Below are 22014 nucleotides of genomic sequence, written 5' to 3' on the forward strand. Positions count from 1 at the left end.
TTCTCCGTCGTTGTTGTGATGTTTGAACCCACAGTAATGGAGTGGGAGGGCTGGGCGAGCACCCACAAGGCAGGCTGGAGTTTGGGGGACTGCAAATGACTGCTTTACACTTGCAATGATGGTCCCAAGGAGAGATCCCATAGCTGGCATGTGGTGGAGATAATTCCAGATGACAGTAATAACACTGCCCAGCCACGAGGACAGGGTTCGTTTCTCAAGGTCCTGGGGCCCAAGCAGGCCTTATTTCAAAAGTCTTGCCATCCTCCCTTATGGAAAGGCATGGGAATGCAGGCTGCTTGTAGCTGGCAACAAATGGTTGAGAGAAAGCTGGGAACATCCTCTTACATGTATAGTGACTTTCTCCTTCATTAAATAGCACACAGTCTCAATTTGATACTGAGTTATTCAAATATTTAAATACCGAGCACTTCTTTTGCTAAATTTGTCCTGTTCTTCGGAGGAGCTTTAGTAGTTGCTGTGTTCTGTCCAAGGGTTGATGCCATTACGTTGCCACATGAAGAAATTCTTACACAGTTTCTGTTATCCATTGAGAATTCTTTTCCAAAGACCTTCCCCCAACAAGTGAGAGGTTATGAGCTAAAAAAATAGAACAGTATCTTGGGATCCTCTGCAAACTATTGAAATACTACTTCAAATAACTGTAAGACTGCGTAATTCCTTTGTTATAACAATGGAGAAACAACAGAAATTATTTGAAAGAATAAAAGCTTTAAGAATATTAAAAACCTTATGTCTTCTTGATATTGGTTATACATTTTGATGATGATCAGACTAAGAGATACACCTTGCAATATGTGCAGGTGTTGTGAGTATGTGTATAACACATCTAATGAATAGCTAGTACTTCAAATTTTTTTCTACACTTCGGACATAGTGTTGAAATAGATCTGTGCTGTTGGGGCACCTTTGTATTATGAATTGTTTGAATACCTGAATATTTGCTATTTTTCCTAAAATATCTACATATATTTTCAATGCATAGACTCTTTAATAATATGGGGGGTTGGAGGATGTCCTAATCCAAGGAGGTGCCAACCTTTTTTTTTTTTTTTGCTGCTGCTTCCTTGTTCTTAGAAATTTTCCTTAAAATCTTCAGGTTAAATGACAATTAACTAAATATAACTGTTGTAGTCTCTCAAGAAGTTTCACTCATAGTACTATTATTTAACCCTCTCTCTAGAACAAACCCTATCTGTGTTTTCTCTTTCCGGTTTTCTTCTTTTAAGATTTTATATATAATCAACGTAGCTGATTTGTGTTATGATGCCAATCTCTTACTGTCCCGTGGCTTTGGGACAATAATGATGATTCATGGAAGGGTAGTGGCACTGAATGGAAGTCACATACAGATTAAATGGAAACCATTTAGCATGGAAACCAATTCAGCATTCTACCACTATGGTAACATAGCCATGGATAGGTATTTCACTGATACTTAGGTATCAAGATGGTAAATATCCCGGAAACAACTAAAAGTATTAACTGGAATAAATATTTACACAGTACTTTTACTGTTTAAATAGTCGCTCTTGGAAGCTTGTAGGGTTCATTTAATAGAAGCCAGCATGGTTATTCCCCATGTTTTTTGCAATCTTTTACCTGGGCAACCCTTTATCCAGTGCTTCTACTGCTGATTTATTAAAACTGTGGTTAGCCTACTCTACAGTAATTTCACAAATGTCTTACTCCTAATTAAAACAGATTATGCTAATTGCTTCACACTTATCTGCTTTCTATGTATTTTCTTCTCAAATATTTTGCCAAATTTGTCAGCTATGATGCTTTATGTTATAATACCAAACTAACTAGTTTCCATCGGTTTGTCTTTCTCCAGATGGTTTCCAGTTTCATTTGCTCCTTAAAAGTGCTGTGAAATACATAAAACACAAGCTTTCATGGACCTACAGACTCTTGGTTTCTGCAAGGGCTATGACTTTCTTTTCTTCTAAATCCATATTTAGTTCTCTCAGCTCCTTGGTTTCAATTAAATATTATAATTATTAAGAGATTTAAACAACCATGCTAACAGCATAGCCTTCAACACTTTTGACCAAGGTATGGGGATATTGACAGTTCTGTGTGTAATTCCTCTATCCTGAAAAGATGTGGGATTGCAGCTGTCCGCAGCATGCTCAGACACAATGCAGAAAGTGTGAAAAGTTTTTACTGCAGATTTTCAGTCCTGTTCACAGTAAACAAATATTTTGTTACAAAAAAGAAAAGCAGTCTTGGTACCGGATGGTGACCTTCCTCAGCTGCTGTGCAGGACTTTCTTAAATCAGCCACATTGCTGAGAACTTCCAGAACAGAGCACAATATTAATCCTTCCCGCATAACCTCATTAGACGCCTTCTTAAAAATTGCCCATGTCAGGAAGACAGTGAAAATGAAATGCCTAAATTTTTGTATTTCTATTCATTAAGGCTTAAGTCTGTATTAATTTTAAACAATAGGACTGACTACAATTGACTTAGCGGGTTTTGGATTGGGGCCTAAATCAACATGTATGCTGATGACACCTTGTTTTCAAATGGCGCAGCACAACTAGAAAGAGCCTTGCATGTTCTCCTGCCCATTCCTCTTTCTGACTGTGGATAACTGTGCAGTATACAGTGTTCATAAATATATCATGTCCCAAGTTAAAATAAGATTAGGAACAGAAGGAGCAAAACAGCTGAAAAAAAATTCTGCGGCCTCATTTCTCTGATGATTAAAAAACTCCTAAATCAACAGCCTTCATCATGTTCATGGCGACTTGTTTTAAAGCCAATATTACCATTTGTTTTCAGTGTCTTTTTTTTCTCACTCTGAACAGAGTCAAGTACTTAGTGATATTTTCCCTCTGTATCTTTTGTTTTTTTGAACTTGGGAAGTTCTTATTGCCCAAGGTTGTATTTGCATCTAGGTATGTTTCTGACAGGTAGCGTAACTGAGCCATAGACTGGAGCTGTATGTGCTTACTGTGGAATGGAGAGGTAGGATTTACCTGTGGTAAAGTCATCTGCTTGACATTGATCTTTGGTCCACAAACAACATATCATATAGACTGACCCATGATGATGCTGCTCAGGGCTAAAAGGGGCTACTTTCTGGACAGAATGGTTATGATCCGGTTGACTTGGATCTCTACTGGACCCCATGCATCAGCTCTGCAGCCCCAATACATAACTCAGCATTTTCTGAGTGTGTCTTTTTTTTTTATTGTTTTTTTTTTTTTTCAGTACAAAGTTCATGAAATACTTCTAACATTGTGTCACAGCCCTCCAGGCACATTATTTTTTGCCCTGATTGCATGAGGGAGAGGGGGACTACGGGAAATCCTGATGGATCTGGAATAGCACAAAAGTTTTGTGCGGGTTGGAGAGCACTGCGCTTGGTAGAGCTGTGTCCCATGTGCCTCATGGTTAGAGGTGCCTGTAACAGACTGTGCAGAATTGCTCACAGGTTTAATCTGAGACAGAACTAATTGATTCCCTCAAAGAAAAACCACCTGTAGTAACCTGTATACAACATGAGTGATCAGGGAGAAGGACCTGAAGTGAACTGAGAGGCTAAGTGATTTAACAACACATGTGTTTTCACGAGCGATGCTTTTCAACAGGCTGAGGCTGTGGTTTGGCTTGTGTTCATAGCCAGCAATAGCACTTTCTCTAGCTCAGGCACGAGTGTGTAACTGTGTTAGTGTCAGAGGCGCTGGATTTATGCCAGCTTTATCCTCTAGGTAGGAGACCAGAGAAAACCTGTTGTGGCACAAGTTAGATTACAGACAGACAATACCTCATCCAGCGTGCAACCTTTCAGCACAAAGTGAAACTCTCCAAAAAAAAAAAAAAAAAAAAAGATTTTTTTTTAACTAGCAGAGCCAGCTTATACCAAATAGGTGCTGTGTGTCATGTGGCTCTTCAGCTTTTGACACGGTATAAAACTAATAAGTATGATCAGACAATTCTTTTTAGCATCAGAAGAGGTTTTGAGTGTCTTTGTTACCTTTAAGAAAGCAAACATAAGTTGTGTTCTATTGAATTTCCAATAAAAAATACTTCAATATTTTTTGTAGGCAACTCTGCCTAGGTTTATATATATGACTACTTATGTGGTGATTTTTCTTTCTATATAGGACTACTACTTATTTACAACTCAATTTTAGGGAATAATAAAGAAATGATGCTCCTGTTTGCCATTTTAAATGGTGCTTCATTACTTATTATTGCTGTGTCTCAGTTTTGCTATATCATGCTATGGAAGCTTGATCACAGAAAAGGACCTTATAGTTGTTACTCTCAAATCGTTGTGTTTTGATTTGGTTTGGTTTTCTGCAAGTAGTTTATTTTTAGGACTCTTGCCCTGGAACTTGATTATTTTAACATTCTTTCGTTATAGAGATACACACAATGTTACCAGATGGTTGCAGGTATATATTTTTCTTCTTTTTTGCATGATTTGTTATGATTAAGATACTTGCCTAGGTATAAATCAGATCATTTAACTGTTATATCAATTGTTATGTCAAGTAACACAACATTTTGCAAAGTATGTAGGACATGATGAGTGTACCTGAATCTCAGAGTTTCTGTGTGACACAGAATTCTTTAATACTGTAAAACCAAAGAAAACTGTAGACCACCCAAAAAGTTCCCTGTTCGAAAGCCCAGCTAGTCCTGGCTGCTCCAAGACTGCAAGGAGTCCCCTCTCTTTCATTCATTATAGAGGCTTATTTGATGTGTTCTTTTGGAGCTCCAGGGAGACAAATTGTACAGTCCTGCCAGTTATTCTAGTGCTTATTAATAGCTGCTAGTTATTTTTCCCAACTGCCTTGTTTCGTTCATTTTGACTTTTAAGACATGAATCAGAGGTTTAATTGGTTCTTTTAAAAGTTTCTTGGGAAAACTTCTGGAATAGGTTTTAAATGCCAGGGCACAGCAGATGTAGCTCATGGTTAGTTTTGTATGCACAAAGTTTTTGGTATTGTCTGTTGTATTTGCCTTCGTATTCAGTACCCCATCATGCAAAATTATTTGGAAATGCATCTTATAGCTGCTGAAAAATGAATGGATCTGGAAATAATAGTGCTTTCTCCTCTGACTACATCTTACAGTATCAGTGTCTAGCTTCATTTTTAACCTGACAAACAATTGAATAAGGGTCTTGAATACAGCATATTTAATCAAACCTACCGTTTTCCCAGCATTTTTTTTTTTGCAAGGATTTCTGTGTTAAAATATCATAGAAGATCATACCATGGATCTTCAACAACTTGTAGATATGTGAATGCCAACTCATGTGCCTGATTTGGTCAGTGCAATTTTAACACTGGAAACATAGTTTTCTTTAAGAAAATATTGTGTAAGTTTGTGAGCAGAGCTTCATTTTTTCCTCTTCTAAAAAATATGGGAAAATAATAAAACAATATATAAGTTTACCCGGACCTTGGTAGAATCTGGATGGGAGATGGGTGTACAAACAAGTTACTGAGAATAACAAGTTGTGTTGATTCTTGCTGCCTGCAGTACTGTCCTTATGTATGCATGTACACCTTAGTAAATGATAAATAGCTAGAAGTACCTTACATTCCAGTGCAAGGAGGGAATAGACTTCCAGATATGTTCTTCAGGTGAAGACCAGCCACAGAGGCAGTCACTGTGAAATAACTGGCATGCTGAAAACCATTCTTTGACATGTCCATGTTACTTGCTTATGTCTGTGTGTCTTATTACTTTGAACCTTCTTCCTCCCCCAAAATATGTGGCAATTTGTACAGCTTTTCTTTACAAAGGTTTTGATTTTCTTCTCCAAATAAACTGTCGGGTAGTTAGTCTATTAATGCTAGTCTTCCAAGAATTCTTTTGATAACCTGTAGATCTTTGGTCACTTTCTTTAGGACAGTCAAGAATAAAACAAGTGTATTCTTGCTTACATCCATATATGTTTTTATTGAAGAAAATCATGTGCTTTCTTTTTTAACAAAGAGCTAAGGGACAAAAATTTTCAATACTCTAATCCCTCTTTTAAAATGAGAATATTATAAGTTGCGGTCACATCTCCAGACACTGATGTCATTTGCTGCTTGACGAAAGTCTCTAACATAATTTGTCCATCTCTGAAGTGGAATTAACAGTACAGTTCACACACAGAGCTGTTGTGAGGTTTGATGAGCTAACAGCATAATAAACCCCTGCTCCATGCCCCATCCTCCTGCCCCGTAACTGCACGTATCACACTAGCGCATAAACCTCCCTCTCTCATGTCAACAACATAAGTAAATTATTTCTGCTGTCACATAACAGATATCACACAATACCTAACTCATTAATACCTAAGTAGGTCATTCAGTGAGTGCAGTTTGTGCTTTCTTGTCACAGTCGGTCATGGTGATCCTTTCTGCTATCAGGACATGAAGATTTTGTCTCTTCAGCTAGGCTGGTGGCTTAGGATGTATTTATCACTGCATGTTTGTTCTGGTTATTCTGGTGTGTGGAGGTTAATAAGGTGTCTGGTAGGAAACTGTTTCTGATGTCTTACTGGCTTTCAAGCTTCTTTGCAAGCTGTATTTTCTTACAGAAAAGTGTTGAGCTAAGTGCTGCCGTTGTCTTGTTTCTGGTCAATGAGTGCTCAGCAGGTCTTGCTAGTTGGGATTTTCTGCTGTTGCCCTTGTTCTCGGGGAAGCTTTTGTGTAAAAAAAGGAAGAAAGGCTGGTTCAGACATGTCCTGTACTTGGGATTAGGAGGAGTCGTGATTAAACTAGGTCTCCTTGAGGAGAGGATTTCAAAAGCATTCAACACTGGCCTCTTATCTCTTATTCATCTCTTATTTAAGTCTAACAGTTATACCACTGATTGCAGTAAGGATAAGTTTTCACCTGATTGCTTTTGAAAATGTTTTCGATGCAAGAGGAGGAGGCTGATCTCATCATTTTAAAGAAGAGATTGCACCCTCAGAGAAATGCATGCAGTTCCCAGGGATGCCCAGAGGAACTGAATGACGCCAAAACAGAGCTTAAGGGCAGAACATCAGCTTTGATTGTCTCCTTTAAGCAGTTACTTCTCCATCCCTGCAGTAAATACATAAATATATATATACATATGTACACACACATATCCTTTTGCTCTTTGAACTCTGAATGCCTTGCTGTTTACCTTCATACCTATGTGAGTAACATGCTGTTACTCATCATCCTCATCATCAGGTTGTCCAACCACTTCCCTCACAGTCAACTTCATGGGTTCCTGCATACTAATCTTCAGGTCTTCTTTGGTTAACACCCTACTGGGAATGAGGGTGAGGGTTTTTTTGTTAGATACTTGTGCTTTCTTATTACTGACTGATTGAATATTTGAAATTTTAGGATGAAGGGGGTTGCAGTGCAACTGGAAATAAGGAAATGTGTTGTGGGAACCAAATAAAATATGCTGGAGTTGATTTGAAAACCATTTGCAATAGCTTTCTTAGCACTGTGGACATTGTCATTTTTCTTTATAGATTGTACCAACCTGAAATCTTTTTATCTTGAACTCCTCTGATTGTTCTTGCTAATATAAATATTACACTGGAAATGCTCCAATTAGATCCTGACTCTTTTAATCCCTATTTCCCAAACATGTCCACAGTTTTAGGGGCTCCATGTGTCTCCAACTTCAGAAATTATTCTTCAGGTCGTTTATATCACTTCTGCATGTGCCCATTAGCTTCTGCATCTTTTCTTCGTGGATTTTTTTTCTGCCTCAACCCATTTTCCTACTTTTGAGACCAGGATGAAGACATTATGAAACGATGTCCTGTACTCAACTTAACAGCCAAACTTTGTTATTTAACTCTGCTTTTGAATAAAGCATAATTCTGGTCATTCTAGGTATGGAAATGTTACTATGTAAATGTATGATGTGGTTCTTTTTTCCATACAGCACATAATTTTATTCTTGTTCCAAAGATAGATACATTTTTTTTAATTAATGAAGAAAATAGCTGACACTATGATACATGCTAGCTGTGCTCTCTAATGGCTGCTCTTAAAATGAGTAAGATTGCTGACAACGATGCAAAAGGTGAATGGTATTGATTGACAGTGTATGAAAAGCAATACTGAATTTACATGCCTTTTGTCAAGAAAGTTTTGCATACTTAATTTTTTCAATGGCAAAAGCATCTACCACTAAACTGACTTTAAGAGGCATTTCCAATATTTAACATATGGCTGAATGACAGTCGAAATGCAGAATGTCTCTTAAAGAGCATGCTTTTAATTTGCCTGATTACTATGATAATTCTTTACATATTCATTACATTTTAAATGTATGAATTTTTGTGTATTTCTGAGTGTTTTGTTTCTGGACTGTTATTTTTACTGTATGCTTTTAAAGGCATTTGCACATGTAGTGTATTTTAAGAGAGGAAAAAGATAGTCCTTTAAAATAACTTGTTTTCAAGGGAACATGTTAATACAAATTACAGTGCTTCCGTTTAACAGGTTTTATGTTATGGTATTTTGTCATAACATTTACTGTAACAGCCATTTATTATGGCTGTGTTTTAGATCAGAGACATTTCACTAGAATGACTGATAAGGTAGCAAGCCTATCGTCACAGCACTGCCACTTTTAACAAACTCTTGCTGAATACAGAAGTCTGGCTGATAAGCAAAAGCCACGTTTGGTTTCGAGCTGAGCTGCATGAATCCAGAACAAGATTCTAGGCGAAACGCGGAGCTTGAAGGGGCTGCTGGTGACCGTGGCCGCTCCGTGATCCTCCCTGGGCCCTCATCAGAGCAGGATGTAGCAGGATGTAGCAGGATGTAGTGTTTGAGGATCTGTCCATCCTCAAACTGCACACACGCACAGGCAGGCACAGAGCAATGGTTGGACAAGACTGTTTGTTAGCACTGCAGCTGTGGGAATGCAGCCAATATGTGTGCAAATCAAACTTGGCTTATGAACTTCACTGACATCTTAGATCCGTGTTTGCTAGTTTCTTGTGAATATACAGAGGAGCATTTTAATCACAAAAATATTGGTGGAAGGCAAATGTAAATGCTCGTCTGGCTAAATATCCATAAATTTTCACATCCAGAGTCATTCTGAAGATTGTTTGTCACTGTTTGTATGAGAGATTTGTTTATAAATGTAAAACAGATTTTGCTGGTTTAAAAGCATAACACATTAAATCAAGGAGCACCGAGTACTATCACATGTAATATTTTAATGGTATAACTCCTATTTACCCTGTACAGACATCTGCTAAGATTGCTACATTGGTATTAGTAAGCTAACACTTGTGAATAGTGTATAAAGTTGCAAACAGTGTAATTGTCCAAATTTGCTGAATTTGCTGAAAGTCACTTCATCTTTCCGCCTCTAGCCCCATAGTATGAACAGCCTTGATCCTCAGCACTTACATGTTTATCTTTCCTAATCTCTTTATTGCTTTTCTGCATATCATCACTTCTGCTGTGTAAAAGCTTTATCCTCCCAAGACAAAACAGGTTTTCAAATTGAAAAATCAATAACGCATCGGTATGGTGTGTTTGAAGTGGCTACGCTTCCGTGGGTTAAGCGATACGGTTCGAGCAGAAGCCTGGTGTCTCCACTGCGGCTAATGAGCGCGCTGCAAAGTTCCCGTTTTGCCCTGTCTTCCTCATCTGGTCCCAGGTGAATTACAGTGGCATTGGGTGTTTCAGAGAAGGAGCCGAGCATCAGCGTGTGTCCTTTTCTTTTTTTCCTTTTCATTTCTGCAGGCTGGCAAATTGTCTAATAGGAGCTGGTGCAGGAGAGTAAAGCAGGCCCAGAGACAAGCAATAAAAAGGAAACCAACTCAGCCTTTCAGGATTTGCTCTTTTTGTCATTTCAATCACATCTAGAAGCTGCTTCCCAAAGTGCACCTTTTTGGTTGTATTCCTGGACAGTCCTGGAAAATTCTGCTTTCACCAAAGCTGTAGCATAAGACAGGAGGAAAGTCTTGAAAGCACACAGTGCTTTGCAACTACATAAATACTGTAAGATAGGGCATAAATTAAAAGCTGCCTGGGCAGTGGGGATATCCATAGCTCGCAGGAACATTCATCCTCATGATTTATTTTATCGGTGAATGTGAGCAGGAACAGGAGTACTCCACGGTTTATAGCATTTCTAGGAGTAAAAGAGCAAGTTTTTTAGTGGAGGTAACATTCCCAAAGCATCTTAAAGAAAGATCCCACTCGGTGTTCAGCAGAACCAGTAGAGTTAAGTCAAACACCATCAGGAAGGTGGTTAGTTTTTCCCAGGAGATGCCCGGTGCCTTTGCTCGCCGCTCTCTCGTTCGCCAGCCTGCCCGGTCTCTGCTGCTCGTTTACACGCGGCCTGATGTGCCAGATGTGCCCGAGGTGCACGAGCTCCATCTAGTGGCTACTGCTAAAGTAAGAAAAGGAACGTTTACTGACTGGAAGCATCTTATGCGAGACAGTATGTAATATTTTAAGCTTTTCCTAACAGCATGTGCATTTTTGTCTGATTGATTTGCGATTAAAAAGGAAAAAAAAAAAAGGACAAACCTAAACTCTTAGTATTCCAAAGTCCAAACTGTCCTGAAGTCTGGTCATGAAACCTTGCTTTGTTTTATTTTGTTTTTCCTCACGGTACCACGTAACAGAATACTTCAGTAGCTCTGTGCACGTGTGGTCCAAGTGACAGTCCCAAGGGGTGGCTAAAGAGCCGTCGTGCCAGAGCACGCTCTAAAACAGCCAGCTGCAGCCTTTAACACATGAACACACCCAAGAAATCGCTGTTCTTGAAGAAAAAATGCAGAGGCAAGGAAGTTTCTTGAGGAACTCACTCCTCTAGGGAATACACGTACGGCTGGTAGGTTGTCTTAGTGAGTTCCACACAGCTGTCGTGGGTATTGGCTCTCCTGGGAATTTTCTTTCTCGGTGGCTTCGCAGCAGGCACAAGAGACCCAAGAAACCGCTGATGCAGTAAAGTAAGGTAGTTAAGTATAGATAGATTAAACATGCAGCAAATTCTGGAGTTAATGGCATTGCTGGTCACAGCAATTAGCCATAAGCTTTTTTTTTTTTTTTAATCTTAGTTCTTGGTTTTTTGTTCCTTGCTTTTTTTCTGGTAGTGGCCATGAATCATACAACATAATCAAAGATATTAGTGAAAGGCCAGAGCCTTCTCAGTACTGTGAGTACTGTATGCATACAAATACAGGACTGGGAATCTTCAAGCTAGAACATGAAGCTAGTAAGAAATACTCAAGATTTTCAGCAGCAGAGAATTCCTGAGTCTCCTGTGGAAAATCATCCCTTCGTCATGTGCTCTGTTTTTTGGCTTGGTTGTTTTCTCCCCCTGGTATATTAATCTGTATTGTGGGCAAGAGTAAGGTGACCCAGCTCCCTGCTTCTTCTTGGAAACCAGTGGAATTTCTTTTTTGTTAAAATTATTTTTCCTTTAGGTGATAAAACAACAACTTCTTTCATGTCCCTTGACTCTAGTGCTCCCAGCTGGTACATCTGAAAGGAATACGTTTTTTGAAGAAGGCTTATGTCCCCGTTACATTTCAGTACTGGATGTCCGTGTGTTGCAGTGAACAGTTTTAGTGTCATTACAGTTTTCCTCCTGATTGCCCTTTTGTGTGTTATTCTTTTCTTTTGCCTCTGTCATCATCAGTTGGTTGCTCCTAATTGACCTTAATTCTTCCTGCCCCAGAGTTTTTAACATCAACCAAAGCACATAGGGGAAAAAATCTGCTAAATATTTTTCTATTATTATTATTATTAGCTGAGATTTGACAACATTCTACATACAGAAATTTAAACCCATTCCCAAATCCCACAGTTTACCCAGACTGATGAGGAATCTCCTTGCAGCAGTAACGAGGCTGCTTGTCCACCGGCATCTGGTCAGGGCTTAAACCCTCCAAACAAGTAGGCAAAGACACCAGGTCTTAGGAATGGAATCGATTGCTCATTGTCTTTAAATAAATGTTACTCTTAGAACAGCAAAAGAACATACAGCAAGGCAGATGTTAACCAAGAATTGCTGTTTTTCAAATCAAAATATTTCATGGTTTTGGATCCCGTACTGTCATCTCTTTATTCTGTATCCAGTTGAAACAGCCTTTTTAGACAGTGTTAACAGCTTAGTTGCTGGCATCAGTACTGAATGCTACGTTGCTTTCTAGCCACATGTGTTAAGGAAGATTTTATAATCTTGGTGGTGATTGCCTTAAAATAGCCCTAAGAACACCTGTACCGACTGTATATAAGGTATATCTTTACTTTGATGTCGCAGATGAACACATTATTTTAATTGGGTTGTTTGTGCTTTTTGATCCGTTCCCCATATTGCCTCGCTGCAGCAGATGGCCCAGTGTATGTTTTATAAATACTTCACATGACATTCTCTCTATTTTGCTAATCTTCACTGTGACTTCCTCATTGATAATGACTAATTGCTGTTTCCTTGCCAGCAACTTTTAATAGATTCCTTTTTTTTTCCTCTGCCTGTCCTTAACAGCATTGTTTGGTTCAATAATTTAATCAGTTCAGCAACAGTATAATATTAGATGATTGAACCATCAGTTTGTGAATTTTTGAAATGCAAAATACCCATGAAGAAAACACTGATGAATATTGCAATACTGATAAGACACTACGACACTACTGATTTTATACATTTATTTATTTAGTTGTAGAAATGAAAAGGGTTTTGCCGTCTGCTCAGGGCTTTTTCTTCCCACTTTTTTTAATTCTGTCCTGAGATTCATAAGCAGTAAATAGGAAAGGTATTCATTAACTGGAAGAATTAATATAAAGGATTAACATTTTTGCCTACCCAGCATGATCACATTAGTCATTCAGCACACACAGATCATACTAGTGAGTGAATACAAAAAAAAAAAAGAGAGAGAGAAAAAGAAAAATAAATGTTCCTCACTGCTTCCTCTTATCAATGAAGATTTGTCTGTGAAAGGGGCTCCCTAAGGCAAAAATGCTTCCTGGTTCATCCCACCTGGGTGAGCAGGCTCACCCTTTTGCTTCTGTTTGTGCCAACACAGGTAATTCAGGATTAGGAATTTGAATCTCTCAGTATTTTCCCTTAAGGTGTTTAATGTGTTACTTAGACTTTCCCTTTTAAGCATTCTAGGCTTGCTTTTGTTTTAGTTTTGTTGTTGTTTTTTTTTTTAATCTCTGGAGGTGCACAGGTATGTAGATGCTATAAATTCAGAGGGAAATAACAGCACAGTACTCCTCATAGCCTAGTATGATTTTCTGGGAAAATCCTGAACCTTAAGGAGTTTCTGATTAGAACAACTGTTTCCTCTGTGACTAGAAAGACATAGTCTTCTTTTTTAGGAGCCTTTATGTTTTGCTATTGGCCGTGTTTCGCAAGCTCTCTCTGTTTATTTTATGCACACTCTCTCATGAAAGGCAGCAGCACTGAAGCTGCAGAGCTCAAAGGTGATTGTAGGACAATTCCATAATTTTGAAGCAATTTATGAGATTTCACAGTTTAATTTCCTTCCTTCTTGGAGTAAAACTAAAAGATTCTAAATGTGCATAAGTAAGTGGAATGGTGCTAAAATTCCACTCTTGGATCAAGACCTGATTAATTCAATGTGGCACACTGGTTTGCAGACCTGGGTTATTCTCTGAGGAGCTGCAGTTCATATCCCACATATATCCAAATTTGCAGCAGATTTCATTCCAGAGCTCTCCAAGTTTTAGACAGAGGAGCAAGAGCAAGTAACAAGGAAGGAAAAGGGGAGAGGCAAAGGAAAGGGAAATGGAAAGAGAGGGAACGGGGAAGGGAAGCCTAATCAGGAGTTAGTAAAGAGACTGTGCCTGATGCTCATCATGAATACGGTGGAAGTTTATCCAGCGTGGAGGAAATGATCTCATACAAGAGGCTTGGGTGAAAGATTTGGTCTACCTGGCGAGGAAGGAAAGGGTAGATATGCTTCTTCTCTTAGTGTATCAAATACAAATACAGTTAAAGGAAAATTGCTAGTTTGCTTCTGTTTGTGCCAACACAGGTAATTCAGGATTAGGAATTTGAATCTCTCAGTATTTTCCCTTAAGGTGTTTAATGTGTTACTTAGACTTTCCCTTTTAAGCATTCTAGGCTTGCTTTTGTTTTAGTTTTGTTGTTGTTATTTTTTAACCTCTGGAGGTGCACAGCATTCTGCTTTCTGCATTTGCCCGTCCTAGAGCTCTCCCATAAGTAATTCAACAAAAATCTCCCATAGCAGAGAAGACAGTTTTTTCCATTTTTCCCTATCTTGCCTTATGCTGGGAACAAAGTGTGCTGGATGGTCAGACATCCACCAGCAAGATCTACTTAGATACAAGTCAGGTATTTAGTCCAATCATTTGAGTTTAGCCATGATCCTCTGTAATATCAAGCACATTATTCATTTGTTATCTTTTATTTATTATCATGTATTTATTTCCTAGATAGGGGAAGGAAATTAATTACATAAAGGAATTGTTGAAACTGCCCTGTTTTTTATCATAGAATGAATCATAGAATCATAGAATCATTAAGGTTGGAAGAGACCTTTAGAGATCATCTAGTCCAACCCCCCTGCACACGCAGGGTCACCTAGAGCACGTGGCACAGGACTGCGTCCAAGTGGGCCTTGAAGATCTCCAGAGAAGGAGACTCCACAACCTCTCTGGGCAGCCTGTTCCAGTGCTCTGTCACCTTCATGTTAAGAATTTTTTCCTTAAGTTCCTGTGAAACTTTTGGTGCTTCAGTTTCTGGCCATTTCCCCTAGTTCTGTCAGTGGCCACCACTGAAAAGAGACCAGCACCATCCTCCTCACTCCCTCCCTTGAGGTACTTATAGACACTGATCAGATCCCCTCTCAGGCTTCTCTTCCCCAGGCTGAACAGGCCCAGGTCCCTCAGCCTCTCCTCATAGGGCAGATGTTCCAGGCCCCTGATCATCCTTGTGGCCCTGCACTGGACTCTCTCCAGCAGCTCCACATCCCTCTTGTACTGTGGTGCCCAGAACTGGACACAATACTCCAGATGTGGCCTCACCAGGGCTGAGTAGAGGGGCAGGATCACCTCCCTCGACCTGCTGGAGATGCTCTTCTTAATGCAGCCCAGGATCCCATTGGCCTTCTTGGCCACGAGGGCACACTGCTGCCTCATGGTCAACTTGTCATCCACCATGACACCCAGGTCTTTCTCTGCAGAGCTGCTCTCCAGAAGGTCAGTCCGCAGCCTCTACTGGTGTCTGGGGTTATTCCTGCCCAGGTGCAGGACCTTGCACTTGGCCTTGTTGAATTGCATGAGGTTTTTCACCGCCCAGTTGTCCAGTCTGTCCAGGTCCCTCTGGATGGCAGCGCAGCCCTCTGGGGTATCGGCTACTCCTCCCAGTTTCGTGTCATCAGCAAACTTGCTGAGGGAGCACTCTGTGCCTTCATCCAGGTCATTGATGAATAAATTGAACAGGACTGGACCAAGGACTGACCCCTGGGGGACCCCGCTAGCTACAGGCCTCCGACTAGACTCTGCACCGCTGATCACTACCCTCTGAGCTCTGCCATCCAGCCAGTTCCTAATCCACCTCACTATCCAAATTAATTACATAAGGGAATTGTTGAAACTGCCCTTTTTTTTTATACTTGGAAAGAGTAGTGTGTTCCTTTCTATGTTGTGAAAGTAGGGAAAGGATGATGGGTATGTGGCATTACTTTATTTTATTTTTCTGTACTTGAGAGTTTGAGAGCCACCTCTTTATTTTGCCCCTTTTGAGTCTAGCAGGCTGAGATGCAAACAAAACCTCAAGTGGTTAAATACAGTACTTTAGCAAAAATTTCTGTCAACTTAAATGGAGGGTCATGTTATTAGCCATAAATTCAGCCCTCCTCCAAAACATAAAAAAAATAAACAGCAGATACTTTATTTTCATGAAGCCAGTGGTGGTTTAGAATCATAGAATCATAGAATGCTTAGGGTTGGAAGGGACCTCCAGAGATCATCTTGTCCAACCCCCCTGCACACGCAGGGTCACCTAGAGCACGTGGCACAGGGTGGCATCCAAGCGGGTTTTGAAGATCTCCAGAGAAGGAGACTCCACAACCTCTCTGGGCAGCCTGTTCCAGTGCTCTGTCACCCTCACTGTTAAGAAATTTTTCCTTAAGTTCCTATGGAATTTTTGATGTTTCAGTTTCCGGCCATTTCCTCTAGTTTAAAGTCTGTGCTTGCCTGAGCTCTGCCTGCAGAATAGTAGCACATAGGGCAGCAGGTTTACTCCTCTCCTCCCCATCCCCTGGGATTATTCTGCACTCCTGTCCTCTGTCACTGTGGATCAGTGAGACAGTCCCTGCACAGTCCAAGTGCAGGGTTGAGCCTGCTGAAGACAGGAGTCAGCATTCGCACTGTAAACCCTTGTGGTTGTGCTTAAAGGCCATTTGAGCCTCAACTATTTTTACACTTCTGTTGCAGAAATAAGGAGGAGCTGGAAGGAGGAGGTTGGAGCATATTATCCCATAGTTGGCTAGAACACCCATTCTGCTATTGGACCTTGAAGAAACACGTTCACTCACCGCCTCTCAGAGCAGCTAAGGACATGAGCGGTGCAGAACTACTTTTAAATCCCTTTTTCCTCCTTCATCTACTCTTTTTACTTGCTTAATAATTGCTAGGAGACCTAATCTAGGATCTGATCCACAATATAGATGTTAATATCTAGCTTTTAAATTGCTTTCCTTTTGCATTCTCACCCATTAAATCCCTTTGCCATGGAAGTGGTATCAGAAGGACTGCCAGTATCCTGCAGACAAGAATGAGCCTGAAGAGTCCTTTCCAGATTTCAATATTCAGTTTTTCAGAGGAAAGACACAAGGCCCAGTTTGCAAAAAAAAGAATGGCTGTAGATATTAGAATGAGTTTGTCTTTTAAGTTCAAAATGAGGAAATGATCACCTAATAGTTTTTATTCAGAAGTGGGTTTTGCACGCACAAACTCCTCATAGCTTTTCTGCAGCATCTCCCCTTTCCTATGATCGTTTAATAGGTTTAACTCAGAAATGCTTTCACATTTTTAAGGCAGTACACTTACATTAACACAGCTACCATGGATACCTGAACTTCAACACTGTTTAACTGCTTGTTGTAGACACTTAATCGTGCCTACTAGTATCGTGCACCGTCTTGGTGTGTTACTGCTTACCCAGCCTTGCTTATATTAATAGTGATTCCTTTCACCTACCGAATGTTGATCCTGATAGCTTTAATTAAGTCTTTTTTCACAGATATGCTGAAGTCACCCGGTGGGACAAATCCTACCTTGGGAGACATTTGCATAATTCCCACTGACCCCGTCTAAGGGATTGTGCATGTGTATCCAGGGAGAGAATGGAGCCCTGCCTAATGTAAAAACAATTCAGATTCAATTGGAAAAAGAAGAAACATGGAAATGCACCTGAAAAACTGCTGTTTGAAGAAAGGAGATCTTATACCCTTTAAATAAAGGAAAAATAAAATAGATAAAAGATGACTGTTTGCTGATGTTAAAAACATTTTGGGCAGCTTAATGCCAGATATCTTCATTTTTCCTTTAACAGGTACAAGCATATTTACAGTTTACGAAGCTGCTTCTCAGGAAGGCTGGGTGTTCCTTATGTATCGAGCAATTGACAGTTTTCCCCGATGGCGTTCATATTTCTATTTCATCACCTTAATTTTCTTTCTGGCCTGGCTTGTTAAGGTACAATTTGTTCTTTTAAACCTATCTGAAATGTAGATCATACTAGAATTAATTTCTCTCTTCTGTGCTTCCTGAGCTTTGTGTCAGCCATTTCTTTCATGTTCTTTTTACAGAATGTTTTCATTGCAGTCATCATTGAAACGTTTGCAGAAATTCGAGTGCAGTTCCAGCAGATGTGGGGATCCAGGAGCAGCACCACTTCGACTGCCACCACCCAGGTGAGGTGTTCATGCTGGGGCACCCAAATCCTGAGATGTGCTGGGGACCTAATTGTTTGTAATTTATGAAAGAATAATAAGACGTAAGTCCCTGTTAATTATGGTTTCATCTCAGTACGTTCTATTTAGTGAGACCAAGGAGGCATGAGGTGCTCAGGCATCAGAGATCCAAGCTGTGACTTGTAGTAGCCACAGAAAGTGAGACCCTGGGTTTGAGATAAGGACTAGGATAATGCCTAGCAAGAAACCATGTTAGGAAGGGCACTGGTTTGGGCTCAGGGGATAGAAAAGACCCAATATGAAAAACAATGTCTAACTCATTGAGATTTAAACTCCTTCCTCATTGTTGCAGTAAATATATTAGATATCCTAAATGTATAAATGGCAATAGGCTTTTTCAGTGCCAGTACACTTTCTATGTGAGGAAACTCAGGTGCCTGCAAAAAGTCTTTAGGAAAACAGATATAAGAAATCTACCTGTGAGAAGAATTTTGCAACTTCTGTAGCCAAAGATTATTTGCTTTCTTAAGACAAAGGATTCAAGCGTCTTCAAAATTATTTATTAAATACTTTCTGATGTATCTGTGGATTTTCTTGTAATCCACATGTAAATCCCATCTTTTTTTTTGCCTGCTGCTACATTTTTTGGTCTCACAGATACTTTTTTTGGCACTAATTTCCGCTCTATGTGTGGCTTTGTCAGAACAGACTTGCTGATATAATTTCAGTGTAAAACCTGTTCTCTGCCAAAAAGGGACTTTTCCACATGCCATGTGCCCTGCCTAAGCACCATAATGTTTGTTTCACCCCCATGTGATAAATCCCTATGCCATATAGGCTTAATTTACACACCCTGAACTGGAGCCTGGAACAGAGAGGTCTACAGAGGGAAACTTAAGAAGCAGCCAAGATTAAGGTATTCCAAGGATAATAGTAACTCGAAAAATATCATCATCATGCCAAAGAATATGAACATTTTGAATATAAATAGCAGCATGCAGAATAAAAATGGTATGTAGGCTGTAGAGAAGTAAATGATTACTGTGTTCCCTGAGTCACTGATATAATGACCGTAAAGGAAGTCTGGCATAGCAGACTACCTGTGGTAACATATGGTTTTCTCCATTAAGATGGTCAGAAACTGTCTAGCAGCTTTTCATGTTCAAACCCTCTAAATAAAAGTTAATACACGTTTTGTGCATGAAATTACCTTGACAGAAACAGTACTATGTTGCTTCATTTGCCCGCTTCATAAACTACTATTACACAACTAACTACTCCAGAAACTTAGTCCTATAGAAAAGAAAAGATATGTTGGAAGATCAAAGCTAAGAAGGGGTTGTGCAGAAGAATGAAAGGAGATTCCTGTAAGGCACTTTAACATTGCCCATTGAAACAACAAAGAAGGAGGAGTAATTTGGTACTGATCTCAACTTTCAGCTCTTCCTGCTGTGCAGATACTACATAAGGGCCCAATACCATTAAAACCATTTTGGTGTGGCATTCTCCCCAGTCTAATGAGCACTTTTTTCAGGAAGACCTTTAAGTTTAAACCTTGCTAAAATGGTTGTGTGCCAGAGGTGACTCCCTTTGTGTTGCATGTCGAGAAGAGGGTGGAAGGGATGTGGGATCTTCACCACGCCTCATTATATAGTATATTCAGCATATTTTCAGATGGTGATTAAAAATGATAGAGGAGCTCATGTTCTCTCAAGGACGCTTTAAAGGACAGTGTTAATCACTTCCAGACATGGTGTCTGGCTGTCCTGAAGCCCAGCAGTCTGTGTCCTTTCATGTCCTGATATCTGAAAAAAATATATAATATTTTTAATTTCAGAGGTTGTGGGTAAAATCTGAGTATTGTTGTGGTCAAGAGAGCAGTTTTTATTGACATAATTAGAGCCAGGATTTAATTCGTGTGTTTACAGCAGTTATAAGGTTTTGGTAACAGTACAAAATGGCTGCAGAGTTAATCGTGATTTGTATTTGCAACAAAAGTCTGATCCTTGGAAGTAAAATAATTTTTTCAGTAAGAAATATGAGAGTTGTGTATTGTATTTGTTTTCAAATGCACCATGAAATGTATTTATTGGTCACAGTGTCTGTGTATTTCCTCAGGATAAATTTATTAAGTACGGAATTTGTTCTGAAAGGATACTACCATATAATGATACTGATCAGAGATGAATTGAATAGGTTTGTATGTAAGGACTAATAGTTTCACATTACATTTCATGTTATCTGAGTAAAATTCAGAAACTATTAATGTTGGAGTAGGAGCATGATGTTTTTTTCTTTAGCAATAGAAACCAGTCCCTTCTTATTTTGTACTAACAATAGTCAAAATGTAAACAGATCCTTAAGGGGAATGTAACAGACTTCACTTGTATTTACTGACATCAAAAACGTTTCTGACAACTGTTTTCTCTTTCAAGATGTTTCACGAAGATGCGGCTGGAGGTTGGCAGCTTGTGGCTGTTGATGTGAATAAACCCCAGGGCAGAGCTCCTGCATGTCTACAGGTATGACACTGCTTCTTACTAAATCAGTCTGTGTAACCAGCACCACTGGAACACTGGCATGAGGAGACTGTGGTGAGAAATAGCCCCTGCAATAGTTTTAGTCATAAATTGCCTTGAATCCATTGCTTTCTTCAGTGTCGGCTTGTTCATGGAAAACACAAATCAATGAAAAATGTACGATATCCAAAGCCAGAAGGTTAGAAAAATACATTTATCATAAAGACTCTGTCTTGTGCACTAGTAAGATAAAGATTTTAGAACATTTTATTATATTAAATAACATAAATGATCCTACTTTAACTACCAGACTTTATGTACAAAACAACTTCACTCCTAAGTTATTTACAACCAATAGAATTGTTTATTAACTGCTGAATACAATAACATACATCAAGAGATATAACTAAACATCATAAACACACAAGTACCTCATTCCTATATTGAAAATAATGTCAGTGAAGAATGGGGAATGTAGCTACTAAGCCATACAGTATTTGAAACTTCCAGATTTGGTACTCCCATTTTGATATCAGTGGGGTTTGATATCAGCTCTACTGTCCTTGTTTAAATAAACCCAGACTAAGATATGTAATGTTTTTAGAAATCCCTTTTTATTTCAACACACTGTACAGCAGCTCATGTTTTTATTTGCATGTTAAATAATAACCTTGCTTAGAACTAAAAAGCAAAGTTCCTATAGCAATCTGATAGCATGATGTTTGCTAGCCATTTTGGTAGTGTTTGATTTAATAGGTAAGCTAAAGTACACAAGCATGCTGGCAGCATGTACTTAGCTCAGCCCTAAGCAAGCACCTTCCAGCCACTCTTGAACAAACTGTTCATTTTCAGGTCTCTGTGCTTTGTCAAAGTATTGGCAGGTGTTTAATTATAGCATATGCTTTAACTTATGACTTCTCTTCCCAAACTAAGTTAATAATTTTGAGAGCAACTGTAATATCACTTGTGATGGTCTCAAGTAACTGTCTCAGGTATGTGGATAGACTATAGTTGGGTTCACACTGAAGACTCCTTCAGATGAAAGTTAAGACAGCATCTGACTTAACCTGTTCTGCCTTTCTCTGTAGTATTACATTTTCTCCCATTTCAGGAATCGTGGGAACACATGGTGAATTGTGTTCCAGAGAACATAAACCTCATGCCTCTATGGGTGCTGTAACTTTTTATTCTTACAACTCGGCTGTCAGTTTTCTTCTTATCCTTCATCCTCTATGAACCATCTGTAGAGCTTCCATTAATCTAAGGCCTTACTGGAGTTCAGTGACAATCAAAGGAAAACAATGTCTTTTAGCAGAGCAGTGCCTGAAATATGCTGTATGCAGATAATTTCTAAGGGTCCCTTCCAACCTCAAACATGCTGTGATTCTGTGATTCTATATGAAATATTAATTAAAATACAGCCTAATTAAAGGAAAATCTCACAGTCTCATCCATGCATGCATCTTTATTCATCTCACTACGCATTATTGTTTCATTTCTATCAATTCCTATGTAAAAAGACATAGCATTTGTATGCATGAAGTCTGTACTGAGGGATGTCATTGAT

General features: G+C 39.3%; 1 protein-coding gene across 1 annotated transcript in view; it reads left to right on the plus strand.

Moving 5' to 3' along the window:
* The window catches only part of NALCN (sodium leak channel, non-selective), a 218594-nt gene that overhangs the window by 58197 nt on the left and 138383 nt on the right, over positions 1-22014 (plus strand). Inside the window, exons 8-10 of the mRNA XM_088525668.1 lie at positions 17568-17710; positions 17824-17928; positions 20364-20450. Coding sequence (XP_088381794.1) covers positions 17568-17710; positions 17824-17928; positions 20364-20450 — 335 coding nt within the window. The remainder of the gene's footprint in view (positions 1-17567; positions 17711-17823; positions 17929-20363; positions 20451-22014) is intronic.

This window comes from Tinamus guttatus, unplaced genomic scaffold (genome assembly GCF_059628265.1).
Source record: "Tinamus guttatus ecotype Peru unplaced genomic scaffold, ASM5962826v1 Tinamus_guttatus_pri_ptg000235l, whole genome shotgun sequence".
Lineage (NCBI taxonomy): Eukaryota > Metazoa > Chordata > Aves > Tinamiformes > Tinamidae > Tinamus > Tinamus guttatus.